General features: G+C 39.9%; 1 protein-coding gene across 1 annotated transcript in view; it reads right to left on the bottom strand.

The window, feature by feature from the left end:
• The window catches only part of LOC149444321 (serine/threonine-protein kinase VRK1-like), a gene marked incomplete at its 5' end in the record, with an annotated part of 34,702 nt that extends 21,472 nt beyond the window's left edge, over positions 1–13,230 (bottom strand). The window contains 6 exon segments of the mRNA XM_089654671.1: positions 8,159–8,291; positions 11,315–11,407; positions 12,820–12,911; positions 12,954–13,051; positions 13,142–13,173; positions 13,175–13,230. Coding sequence (XP_089510797.1) covers positions 8,159–8,291; positions 11,315–11,407; positions 12,820–12,911; positions 12,954–13,051; positions 13,142–13,173; positions 13,175–13,230 — 504 coding nt within the window.
• Positions 13,231–14,174: the final 944 nt, after the last annotated feature.

Here is a 14,174-nt window from a genome sequence, read left to right as displayed (position 1 = left end):
GGAGACATTGCTCGCCCCGCAGCTGCTAGTGCACAAAAGGGGAAAAGATGCTTCTGACATCATTGATCTACTAGTTACATGGCGATATTAGGTCACTGATGTCACAAGCATCCTCTCCTGATTGTGTAGTTGCAGCTCTGGTCAGGGAATGTCCTGGCTGAAGCTGACTGAGCCAGCACCGGCAGCTTCCTTCCATGTTCAGACAAAACCCAAGCCCACCCCTACAAGTGATGTAGAAAAATGACACTAGCTAAAAGCTGTATACAGTATTGGTGGGTGTACCTTCATATGTGCCACATCCCTTGAATACAACCCTTTAAGAATACAAAATTGAAATGGGATCATTATTGCATTATATTACACATATATAAGGTAGAGATTTTTCTTAAAAAAATAAACATCTTTATTGCACAATATTAGCATAAAAGAGCAAACGCCTTGTACCCCAATTTTACACAGCAAGTACAATGCTCTCAATGATAAAGACAGACTTGTAACGTAGCTCCATTCACCCGACGCGTTTCAGAGATAAAACACTTTCCTCAGATATACAGATAAATAATCTCTAGAACATAATAAGCATCTTTAACAATGGTCCAAAACATTGCATATTTATACAAAGTCTGAACAACTTACTATTCAGAGAGCATTTTAACCACTAGCCTACAAGGCACTTACACCCCCTTCCTGCCCAGGCCAATTTCCAGCTTTCAGCGCGGTCACACTTTGAATGACAATTTTCATACTTTTGGCTCTGTATGCCACCAGAATAAATTAAAACAAAACAACCCAAATGAATTGAAGTGCAGACTTTCAGCTTTAATTCAAGGGGTTGAACATAAATATCAAGTACAAATTTTAGGAACGGCAACCATTTTTATACACAGTCCCTCCATTTTCAGGGGCTCAAATGTAACTGGACAAATGAATATAATTGGGCTTTGAAAAATCTGTATGTAAATGGATAGAAAACTGGCTCAAAGATGGTATTCAGAGAGTAGTGGTTAATGATTCATACTCTGAATGGTCTAGGGTTGTCAGTGGTGTACCCCAAGGTTCAGTGTTGGGACCCTTACTTTTTAATATATTTATAAACGATATAGGGTCTGGGATTATAAATACCATTTCAGTCTTTGCAGATGACACCAAGCTGTGCAGTGGAATAACGTCCTTACAGGATGTCTCCAATTTACAAGCCGCCCTCAATGCAAGCTTAATAATGGCATGCAATGCCAAGCACCAGCTTCTAAAGCGAGCAAAATCCTGTCTTGTATTAAAAGAGGTATAGACTCCAGAGAGAGAGAGATCATTCCCCCGGTACAAATCATTAGTAAGACCTCATCTGGAATATGCAGTTCAGTTTTGGGCACCAATTCACAAAAAGAACATTGGGGAACTGGAGAAAGTACAGAGAAGGGCAACCAAACCGATAAGAGGCATGGAGGAGATCAGCTATGAGGAACGACTAGAGGAACTGAATTTATTCTCTCTTGAGAAAAGAAGATTAAGGGGGGATATGACCTCCATGTATAATACATAAGGGGGGGATATGACCTCCATGTATAATACATAAGGGGGGGATATGATCACCATGTATAATACATAAGGGGGGGATATGATCACCATGTATAATACATAAGGGGGGATATGACCTCCATGTATAATACATAAGGGGGGGGATATGATCACCATGTATAATACATAAGGGGGGGGGATATGATCACCATGTATAATACATAAGGGGGGGGGATATGATCACCATGTATAATACATAAGGGGGGGGGATATGATCACCATGTATAATACATAAGGGGGGGGGATATGATCACCATGTATAATACATAAGGGGGGGGGATATGATCACCATGTATAATACATAAGGGGGGGATATGATCTCCATGTATAATACATAAGGGGGGATATGATCTCCATGTATAATACATAAGGGGGGATATGATCTCCATGTATAATACATAAGGGGGGATATGATCTCCATGTATAATACATAAGGGGGGATATGATCTCCATGTATAATACATAAGGGGGGATATGATCACCATGTATAATACATAAGGGGGGATATGATCTCCATGTATAATACATAAGGGGGACATGATCACCATGTATAATACATAAGGGGGGATATGATCTCCATGTATAATACATAAGGGACGGTATGATCTCCATGTATAATACATAAGGGGGGATATGATCACCATGTATAATACATAAGGGGGGATATGATCACCATGTATAATACATAAGGGGGGATATGATCACCATGTATAATACATAAGGGGGGATATGATCACCATGTATAATACATAAGGGGGGATATGATCACCATGTATAATACATAAGGGGGGATATGATCTCCATGTATAAATACATCAGTGGTTCATATAGTGAACTCGGTGTAGAGTTATTCACCCTGAGGTCATCACAGAGGACAAAGGGGCACTCTTTACGTCTGGAGGAAAAGAAATTTAATCTCAAAAACATGGAAAGGTTTCTTCACAGTGAAAGCTGTGAAAATGTGGAATAGACTCCCTCAAGAGTTGGTTCTGCCCAGCACAGTGGATTGCTTTAAAAAAGGCCTGGATTCATTCTCAGATACACAGAATATAACTGGTTACTTTTTATAGGTAAAGTTGATCCAGGGAATATCCGAATGTCTCTCGGGGGATCACGAAGGAATTGTTTTCCCTGCAGGAGCAAATGGGATCATACTTTGCTGGATTTTTTGCCTTCCTCTGGATCAACTGTGGGTATAGAATTATAACTTTTTGAAGTCTGGAACCCATGGACATTACCAAAGTCTGAGTTTTCTCCTTTCTGGTGCTTTGCCAGGTTCTAACTGCAGCTGTCTTCGGTTTTTCTTTGTTTGTGGGTCTTTCTGCCTTTAGTTTTGCCTTCAGCAAGTGAAATGCATGCTCAATTGGGTTGAGATCAGGTGACTGACTCGGCCATTGCAGAATATTCCACTTCTTTCCCTTCAAAAGATCCTGGGTTGCTTTTGCAGTGTGTTTTGGTTCATTGTCCATCTGTACTGTGAAGTGCCGTCCAATCAACTTTGCTGCATTTGGCTGAATCGGAGCTGACCGTATATCTCTAAACACTGCAGGATTCATCCGGCTGCTTTTGTCACATCATTAATAAACACCAATGACCCAGTGCCACTGGAAGCCATGCATGTCCATGCCATCACGCTGCCTCCACCATGTTTTACAGATGACGTTGTGTGCTTTGGATCATGAGCTGTTCCAAGCCTTCTCACTTTTTTCTTCCTGTCATTCTGGTACAGATTAATCTTAGTTTCATCAGTCCAAAGAAAGCTTTTCCAGAACTAGTCTGGCTTCTTTAGATGTTTTTTTTTTTTTTTTTTTTTTTTACAAAGTCTAATGTGGCTTTTCTATTCTTCAGCCTTATGAATGGTTTGCACCTTGTGGTGAACCCTCTGTATTTGCTCTTGTGAAGTCTTCTTGATTGTAGACTTTGACAATGATACGCCCACCTCCTAGAGAGTGTCCTTCACTTGTCTGGATGTTGTGAATGGGTTTTTCTTTACCATAGAGAAGATCCTGCGATCATCCACTACTGTTGTCTTCTGTAGATCTCCATGACTTTTTATGTTGCTGAGTTCACCAGTGCAATCTTCTTTCCTCAGAATGTACCAAACTTTTGATTTGGCCACTCCTAACGTTTCTGTAATCTCTCTGATGGATTGGTTTCATTTTTGAAGCCTTACAATGGCCTGTTTCACTTGCATGGACAGCTCCTTTGAACGCATGATGTAGGTTCGCAGCAATACATTACAAATGCAAATACCACACTTAGAATCAACTCCAGACCTGCTTAATTGATGAAGAAATAACTAAGGCATACCCCACATCTTGCCATGAGCAGCTTTTGATTCAATTGTCCAATTACTTTTGGTCCTTTGAAAAAGGGGGGATTGGCTACTCTTAGGAGCTCTAACTCCTAAACCCTTCTTCCAATTTGGATGTACATATCCTCAAATTAAACCCAAGAGTGTGCACTTTCAGCCCATATCCATTACATAACTAAAGCTTGAATATGTTTTGGTACATACCTGAAAAAAACTAAAATTGTTCCTGTGCCCAAATATATATGGACCTAACTGTAATGTATAGGTTTGGTGTCAGTGGTAGAGCTACAGAAACACAGGCTTCTAAAGAAAGGGAAAAGAGATGCGGCAATAATAAAAAACAACAGCAAAAAAAAAAAAAAAAAAAAAACTATATAAAAAAAACAACATGTTGCAGATTACTCAATGTAGCAAAAATAATCAACATATTGAGTCAGTTGGCAAAACAAGAGATTAAGCCCCCCGATTGTTATTTTGGGTTATTTTTCCATACCTCCTGACACAAAACCTTAAGACCTGGAGGTTGTGTAGCTTTAGAAGGTGGATCCATTTTAGTTCCCTTTGTAAATGTTTGTTCTTGAATTAGGGTGAATTTGATCAAGAATCAAAAATTTGACTTTTGGAAATATACCACCATGGACGGTAGTCACATGACGTCCAAGGGCAGGTCAGCGTTACATATCTACATACATCTGATGTATCTGTATGCACATTTCCAAAATTTCAATTTTGTTTTGCTGACAAAAAACCCCCCACATAGTAACATACACCGCCAAATGTCCTACAGTTCGCATAATGTTTTGATTGAAAGCGTAGGCACCATATTTGCAATAATTGCATAACCCACATATAAAAAGGTATCCTTCTATTTGCAAGGAACCCCACATGCCTCTCCCTTATACACACTCTGAAATATATAATCCCTAATGGAGGTAGCATGCCTAAATGTAAACAATGGGTTGGCAGGAACAGATTTGTCCACCATGGGATCCATGCTGAGCATGTGCCAATGCTTTTTAACAATTTTTTGGACTTGTTGGTTCAAGAATTGTTATAAAATTCTTAATGGGTCTCTGTCTCCTTTACTTTTGTTATTATATAAGAGTTGGTTTCTGTTTTGCATCATTACTAGTTTATATGTTTTTTTTCAAAGCAGTGCGAGAATAACCCCTCTCTAGCAGTCTCTGTTGGAGTTTTTTAGCTTCCATCACAAAGGTAACATCATCAGAGCAATTTCGCTTTACTCTAAGATATTGCCCATATGGGATCGATTGTATTAAAGCCTTCGGGTAGAAGCTTGAAGCATGACATTCCCAGCAGTGGGTTTGCGATATAGACTGCTGCAGAGGGCTCCACATTTCCCCTTATAAATCTCAGCATCAAAAAAATGTGACTGATTTGCTATGTGTCATGGTGAATGTAAGACTTAAATCGCAAATTAAATTTTTTTTGCTGTGGTGTATGTTGTGGTTTTTGCTATTTCCGCATCTCTTCTCTTTCCCCCTTCTTTAGAAGCCTGTGTTGCTTTCCTCCAGGTTATGGGTTGCGCTAGTTGGCTGCCCTGCACGCGCAGGCCCCCGGAATGTGTCTGCCTCAGGGGCCAATGAGTGTCTGGAGCTTAGAAGGTCCAACTGGCAGCTGGCCCAGACAACAACTGATCTAGGTGCAGGAAATTAGGATAACTTCTGCCCCTACTTAATTTGATGATCTACAGCCCTTGTGCACTTCTTTTTGAATATTTACCTGCCAGTATGGATTGCGGACATCTTCTGTATGGGGTGAGTGACAGGGGAACCTATATGGGGTATAGTACATTTAGGAGCTCATTCTTTTGTTCATTGATGGAGTTAGTAGTCCTTGTAGGACTGGTCACATTATTACAATGTATTAGCAACGATTGTGGCTCTACCACTGACACCGAACAAAACACATATTATACAACTTGGCTTACCTCCATATTAATTTTCTTACATTATCTCCAGGTTTCGTCATGTTTTGGAAATTTGTACTATCAACCTAAATGCATGGGCGGGTACGACTAGGATTATACAATTAGAAACATTTACTTCACTTGAATATACATCTTCAAGCCATTTATAACGAATACAAATATTTTCTGTCAGTCTCTATTTATTATATTGTATTGGCAGGGGTCGACTACTATAGGCCTCAGTGGCCACCAGGGCACCCCACAGCAGCTCCCTTTGGGAGTTTTTGTAAAGGGATCTTCAGGGCTAGGAACGACCAGCTGTTTTGTTTTTATCTCAATGGCTTCTACTTGGTTTAAAATGCTCTCTGAATAGTAAGTGGTTTACAGAGTTTGTATATTATGTTAATTTGTATATATACACAATGTTTTGGACCAATGTTAAATGATACTTATGTTATAGAGATTATATATCTGTTTACCTGAGGAAAGAGTGTTTTATCTCTGAACCGCGTTGCATGAATGGAGCTACGTTACAAGTCTATCATTGAGAGCATTGGATTTGCTGTAAAAAGAGATGTTAATTTTCTTCAAGAAAAACCTCTACTTTATATATGTGTAATATAGTGCTGATAAAAATCCCATTTGGGGTTTTGTATTCTTAACTAGCTAAAAGCTGAGGCATGGTGGCAGCAGGAGTCGTCATCCTGGACTGGCCTACATTTTTTTTTGTTTGTCAGTGTCCAATCATTCTGTAGGTGGCAATATAACCCAAAAAGGTAAGACATCCTGTGTCCCTCAATGAAAGGTATCTTCCCACATCAATCATTCTAGCATTGACTGTATACTGCAGAACTAAACCACATTTACAGAAAATTACTAATCACGTGAACGGTTTAGACTGTTTTTCTTCAGTCAATTAATGCCATGAAAAATAAAACTATTTTCTTCATCTGTCTGGAGACTCATTTCTACGAATTTTAGGGATGTCACATTCATGAACGGTGCCAGGGAAATTTGCATACTGTATGTAGGAGGCCTAACAAGTTGTTTGGACAGAAATACAAATTACTTCGGCAATAACAGCACCCCCTTAGTACAGTAAATGAACAGCTGAGCCAAACACTTCAATATGATGTTTGTGAAGAACTACTTATCCATGCTTCTGAAGTTATAAAGGGAAAGAGTCACACTTACTCAATATTTGTAGTCTCCTTTACATTTTTGTATGTACCATTCTAAGCTAATAATAAAAACGTGGGCATTGCCTTGTTCTAGGTGCAAGCTGTGAGAATTTAGCTGAGACTGTATTTATCTGTACGGCACATATACATGGATACACACTTATGCATTACACGCGTATATGCAGAAAATATATGCGCATCTACTTGTACAATCAAAGAAAAACAAGCCATAGTTTGGCACAGATGATCGCATAGGTTTGGCTAGCTAAAGGAAACAAGATGGAGAAATCCATCAGCCCAAAACGTATATGTATATAACAACTACTGAGTAAAATACTGGATTATAACTGCTATATTGGGTTTTTACAGGTAATCAGCACCTTTATTTTTTTCTCCACAATAAAATGCAGACCAAGCTGTAGAGTAAATATGACAAGAATAGGGACACATCAACACTGGCATGGGGGCTTCAGCAGATGCAGGGACAGCAATTTAAAGTAACCGTGACGTCAAATTTTTTTTTTTTTTTTTAAAAAGCCACTTGGGGGGAGGAATATTATTAGCCCAGGGGGCAGTGACTCCAATCTTTGTTCTCTTGAAGAGCTATACCATCTTTTTTCAATCTTTATTATTCAATACACCTTCGAGGTAAGGTGCCTGTACCCTCTGCTATGCCTGCCATTACAACTGACATACTGGCCAGCGGGTGGACCTCCCAGCACAGAGCAGGGGAGACAAGTATCTGTCCAATGTGGCTTTTCCAGAGAGTGAAGACCAAAGTGACTGCCCACTGGACTGTTAGGTAGGACTTTTAGCACAACTGAATGAAGGCAATATGTAAAATTAAAGATTTATATAAACTATTTTCTATTTCTCAAAGCCGCATGTTTTTCTATAGGTTTACATGCCCAGATAGTTGTCCAGCAAAAAAGTGGGGTTGGGACAAACGAAAGTGTGTATAATGGTCTCTTTTTCTTCACATGGTTTAATTCGTAATAAAAAAAAAAATAAATAAATAAATAAAAAGCAGATGAGCAGTTTTGAGTACTCCTGCATTTTCAGGCTGAGGTCAGCAATAACCTTGCAAGCATTTCTTTCATACCATTTCTTTTATTTTACAGTTACACCAGAGATCAACAGTACATAAAACATACTTACTGACTCCTTTGTGAGCATCAACACTTGTAAATTCTATTGTGCCATTGTGACACTTCCTAGGATCCTCTTTATACTCCTTGTGAACACCATCTGGGCAGTATCTATAGGCAAGGCCATAATCCACCAGGTACACCTACAAAGATCAGGCAAAGTTTTGATTATGTGACATCTGACACTAGAGAGAGGAACAGAGCACACCAAAAGAGTAGGAGTTACAGGCAATTAGTGCTTTTAGAACTGTGATTTATTTATTTTTTTCAGTGCATGTCTCTGATTGCCGTTTTTTTATTTTAACCACTTGCTTACCTGGTACTTTTACCCCTTTTCTGCCCATGCCAATTTTCAGCTTTCAGCGCTGTTGCACTTTAAATGCCAATAGCGCGGTCATGCAACACTACCTATATGAATTTTTTATCATTTTTTTCAGACAAATAGAGATTTCTTTTGGTGGTATTTAATCACACTAGTTTTTTTTAGTTTTTTTATTTTTTGCACTATAAAATGAAAAAAAAAAAACTCCGAAAAAAAAGAAAGTTTTTCGTCTCTTGATATAAAATTTTGCAACTAAATCTTTCTACACAAATTTAGGCCAAAATGTATTTGGTTACATTTCTTTGGTGAAAATAACCCAAATCAGTGTTTATTTAGTTGGTAGGAAAGTTATAGAGTCCACAAACTATGGTATATATCTAAAAATCGATAAATCCTGATGTACTAACGGCTGATCTCATTTGAGGCCCAAAACAGCCAGGACAATATATCCCCCAAATGACCGATATTCTGAAAGTAGTCTTAGAAGCATGGCGAGTTTTTTTGAAGTTGTCATTTTTGGTCATAATTTTGTGGGAAATGAAAAAAAAATTTTTTTTTTTTTTTACATACTGTAACCAATGCAAGACAGTGTCATCATATAACTAGTGAGGCGTTGAACAGGGACACTGACTTGTGACATTATTATTTTTTTTTTAAATACGAATTTTAATTTTTTCTTTTACTCCTGTGACCAGAGTAATACAGTGTTATCTTAAGTGGTTCTAAAGGCTCAAGGTTTTTTCCCTTCATACTGGGCAGAACCAAAAATTCACAAATTTGAGAGCACGTTGATTTGCTTGTGATTTATGTACATTACATTATATGTAACATATAGTTTATGGTATTTTGCTTTGATAGTGACTGCGCTGATTGTCTTCCACATTTCCAAATGTCACTTCCTCGCAGCCACTGTACATTGCAAGGCAAACCCCAATTCCATCAGAACAGAGGGGTGAGGCTGCAATAAAATCTGTTTTTACAGTATCTTTACAATACATATAGCTAAAATGTAGAGGATCTCTTTATTCAGAAACATAAGTTTCACTTTCTAACAGGGAGTGCAATATGACAGAACTGAGAATTTTCTGCAAAGTCATTCTTGATTTCTAGCAGCTCAACACACCAGATATAAAATGCTGCTCTCCTTATAGCTGAAGATCTATTAGTATGCAGTCCCCTGTTGTGCTGATACCTGGCCTCATGCCCTTCACCATCAGGGACCTGTGATTTTATTTGCATTAAAGAAAAAAAACAAAAAACACACAAAATGCTTTTATTTCAGTGAACCCGGCATTGCCGTAACATGACAGATGCAAAGCTGAACCTGGGTTAAACTATTTCCACATGCTGGTAGCAGGTGACAACCTCATGTGATGTCAACAGCTAAGTCTGTCTTTTGCCCTCAGTGAAAAAGATTGTCAATAATGTGGTATTATCATGTGTAAACACTGGCATTAATGGCAGTATCGCACACACTTGTGACAATAATGCTTGGAATACTTTTAATTTTTAAGTTGCTGTAGCTGAAAGCTGAAGTCAAGGCACCAGAACAAACAGTTCATTAGATAAACCAACAGTACAGGAATTAAAAGCTCTGTCATATAAACAAAATTGCTAAATCAGTATGGAAAAAAGTATTATAAAACTAACATTTAAATGGTCTTCCTGCAGCTTATGATGGGGCATGGTTGAAAAGAATCAAGTGGTAATGGCAATGACACTTTACAGAGCAGTCTCTGTAAAACACCAAACAGGTATGACATACGGATGTTTCTTAACCTCTAAAAAGGGACATGTGTCAAACACAAGGCTAGGTAATGTCTTGTGGCCCTTGGACCGCTCTTGCAGCTGCGGCACTGCCCTTGTCTCTGCCCCCACCTGCAGTCGGCAACAGAGAAAACAAACTCCATCACCAGAATCTTCGCTTCTCTGTGTAGCCATGGAGAGGCTTGTCTCTGCTTCCCACCATCTCAACATAACTCGTACTTCCTCCACTTCTCTGTGTACCCGTGGAGAGGCTGATCTCCAGCCCCCCCCCCCCCCCCCCCCCCGCAGTTGGCAGCAGAGAGGATGACGGAACCCCTCCTACAGAACCTGCGCCTCTGTGCTGCACCCCCTTGTCTCCGCCTCCATTGGTCTCAGCATTCCCGCCCTCCTCTGGTCCTCCTCCAGACTCTGCACTGCTTACCAACTCCACCCCCAGCTTCTTCCCAACAGCAGCACAAGGTAATATTGGTAATATTTGTCTGACGATTTAAAATTAAAAAAAATAGTTTTGTTACCAACACTCCTTTTTCAATAAATTGTACAATAGTTGTATACTTAAATATCTGCTTGTCATTTTTCCTTCTACTTGCTTGTCATTTGACTTCTACTTTCAGAGCTAATTATTGCTAAAACCAGTAAGCAAATGCAGAGGCAATTATTTAATATGATAAAGAGCACATACTTTTTTATAATCTTACAGATACAACTGGCCATTTGAGGGCAACCATAATGCTGATGCGGCCCGCAATTAAATGGAGTTTGACACCCCTGATCTAAGAAAAGAGGTATAAAGGTACCATTGTCAATGCAGGATTCCTACTCTAGTGTACAACCTGAGTGGCACCATCCAGTGGAAACACCACTGCCATTTTATTGTGGAGGCAAAACTACATGGACAATGACTGAAACTAATGCTTGCTAGATCAAGAATGATGGATGCAAGGGACAAATGTCTTCTACTTTCATGCATAAGCCACAATTTATTTTAATTCACAAAACATTTGAAGATAAAAGTGAAACATCATGCTACTACAGAAAAATGGCACTTCACTTTTGAGAACAGCTGTCTTTACATACCTGATTTGGATTTTTGTGATGAAGGAGAAGATTGGAAGCTTTGATATCTCCATGTACATATTCATGTTCATGTATATACTCCAGAATGTCAATCTACAAAACATGAAGTTTTAAATAGACTAGACTTGTCTAGACAGCTGTAAGTGTAATCAAACGGTATTAGAGACTAAACACACAGGCAAGAAATAAAATTAGTAACCTACGTTACTATATGCATACATACTGTATATACTTATAGCAAGGTCGGGCAAATTTATGTTCAATTTATTAACAAACTGCTCATCCATTTCTACACAGCTTCCCAAACCTGCAAATTTTCTAGAACTCCAACTGACAGTCAACTTTGTAAGAAGCCAAATCAGGGTTTCCAAAAGAATCCAGCAAACTAAATGTCACGTGGTAATCTTGAGACTATATGGCCTAAGTGTGGATATTGCCTTTTGCAAGTACATAATTTTTTATATCTTTATGTTAAAAGGGGGATGGATGGGATGGGATGGGTGGATACTATTGTAAAATAGAATACCTGGCAGTGATCACAGGAGAGTGAATTTTATCTAAACAGTGGGAATTAACCACTTCAAGTCCGGACACTTTCACTCCCTTCCAGGCCAGGCCAATTTTCAGCTTTCAGTGCTATCACGCTTTGAATGACAATTGCGCGGTCATGCAACACTGTACCCATATGAATTTAGAATTGTTTTGGACAGATAAAACTATTTTGGTGGTATTTATTCACACTGGGATTCTTATTTTTTTGCTATATAAATGAAAAAGTCCAAACATGTTTTAAAAAAGTGTATTTCTTATAAAATTTTGCAAATAATCTTTCTTCATAAATCTTGGCCAAATTTTATTCAATTATCTTTTCAGAAAAAAAAACAAACAAAAACCCAAAATTAGTTTATAACCAAAATTATAATTTTTCTAAATTGTTTTACTTTTTTTTTTAATATGATGTGTTTTTTTTTTTTGCATACTGTGACACTGTACTACTTGGGGGGGGGGGGGGGGGGGGGGGGGGACTATGAAGATTTTTTTTTTTTTTTTACAATGATTGCTTTTACACCCAAAGAGGCTGTAAAAACAATTTCTTCTCTCTGGTTGCATTCTTGCAGCCATTGAGAAATACTGTGAGCTGTGATTGGTCACAGCTTGTCACATGGTTCAAGGCTGTTGTGAATAGCCTTGCACCATGTGATCTCTGTGATCATTCACAGATTTCACACATAGTAAGCAATGATGTCAGAAGTGACATTTTGCTTACTACTCTTCATGTGATCACATGATCGGCCAATCAGTGATCACATGATCGGCCAATCAGTGATCACATGATCAGGAACTCACACAGAGGTCCCGTACAACTATCGGTGTTCCTCCGGACACAGCGGGCACCGGATTGTGGTGCTGCGCACTCCCAGGGAGCGTGCACAAACAGGGAAGCGGAGAGGACGTTTATAAGCGGCCACCACCCCTGCACTGCTCCCGTCCGGCTGTTTATATACATGGGCCGGATGGGAAGTGTTTAAAGAAATTGTGGTCATTCCAATTAAAAGGTAAAGGTTGTTTGTAAACCTCTGTACAAATGACTCAACGGCTGCAGTAATAAGGAAACAATTAAATAACTACCAGTCTTAACCTAGCTGTAATACAGTCTTGTGAGGGAACCGTTTCTCATTATCCTCAAAAATCTTCTGTAAATCCTTCCCAAATCGATCCATCACCATGAACCTGTAGCTGGAAGGGATTAAAATATGCAAATTATTAGTAACCTGTACAGCATTCATTTAAATAACAATGAGGGCTTTGCTTATGAACTCCTTATACCTGTTTCCACTTTTCTCGTGCAGTCCAGAGCCCCCAGTATCTGGGCACACCAAGGTAGTCCAGTTTATGAGAGCTGATCCATTGCTGAACTTAAAAAGAACACACAAACATCAATGGAAAAGTTATACTAGTATCTTTACTCGCTACCCTCACAACACAGAGATACCAACATAGATTACCAGACCTACAGTGCAAGTATGAGTTTGCAGCATTACCTAGTTGGGAGCTACAGATTGCACAGAGCATACATGGAATCTCTGCCCAGTTGTCAAGCAAGGAGAAAAATATGGCGCTGCCTGTGGCTGTCATTTTGCGCCCTAGGAAAAGGGGGGGGCGGGTGTCTCCATCCACCCAAGAAAAGCTTGCCTGTGCACTTTGCAATAATAGGGAATAACCCATTAACAACCTCTTGAAACCTCCAACACAGCCCCCCCTTCCTTTCCCCATCATACCTCCAACGCAGCCCCCCCAACCCCTTCATTTCCCCATCATACCTCCAACACAGCCCCCCCCCCTTCATACCTCCAACACAGCCTCCTCCCTTCCTACCTCCAACACAGCCCCCCCAACCCCTTAATTTCCCTGTCACACCTCCAACACAGCTCCCCCTTATACCTCCAACACAGCCCCCCCTTCCTTTCCCCATCATACCTCCAACACAACCCCCCCCCCCCCAATTCATTTCCCATACCTCCAACATAGGCCCCCCCCCCCCATTCCTTTCCCCATCATAACCCCCCTTTCCCCACCATACATCCAACACAGCCCCCCCCCCCCTTTCCCCACCATACCTTCAACACAGCCCTCCCCCTTTCCTCATCATACCTCCAACACAGCCCCCCAACTTTCCCCACCATACCTCCAACACAGCCCCCCCCCCCCCTTTACCCATGATATCTACAACACAGCTCCCCACCATACCTCCCCTCCAACATAGCCCCCCCTTTCACCATCAAAACTGCCCCCCCTTCCTAGTTTCTAACAATGCAACATTATAAAGCCTGGTTCACGCCTGCGCTCTTTAGTTGCAGCA

Source organism: Staurois parvus, unplaced genomic scaffold, assembly GCF_062004578.1.
Source record: "Staurois parvus isolate SC_StPar_1 unplaced genomic scaffold, SC_StPar_1.0 ptg000788l, whole genome shotgun sequence".
NCBI classification, from domain to species: Eukaryota; Metazoa; Chordata; class Amphibia; order Anura; family Ranidae; genus Staurois; species Staurois parvus.
This window is presented reverse-complemented; position numbering and strand designations above follow the sequence as displayed.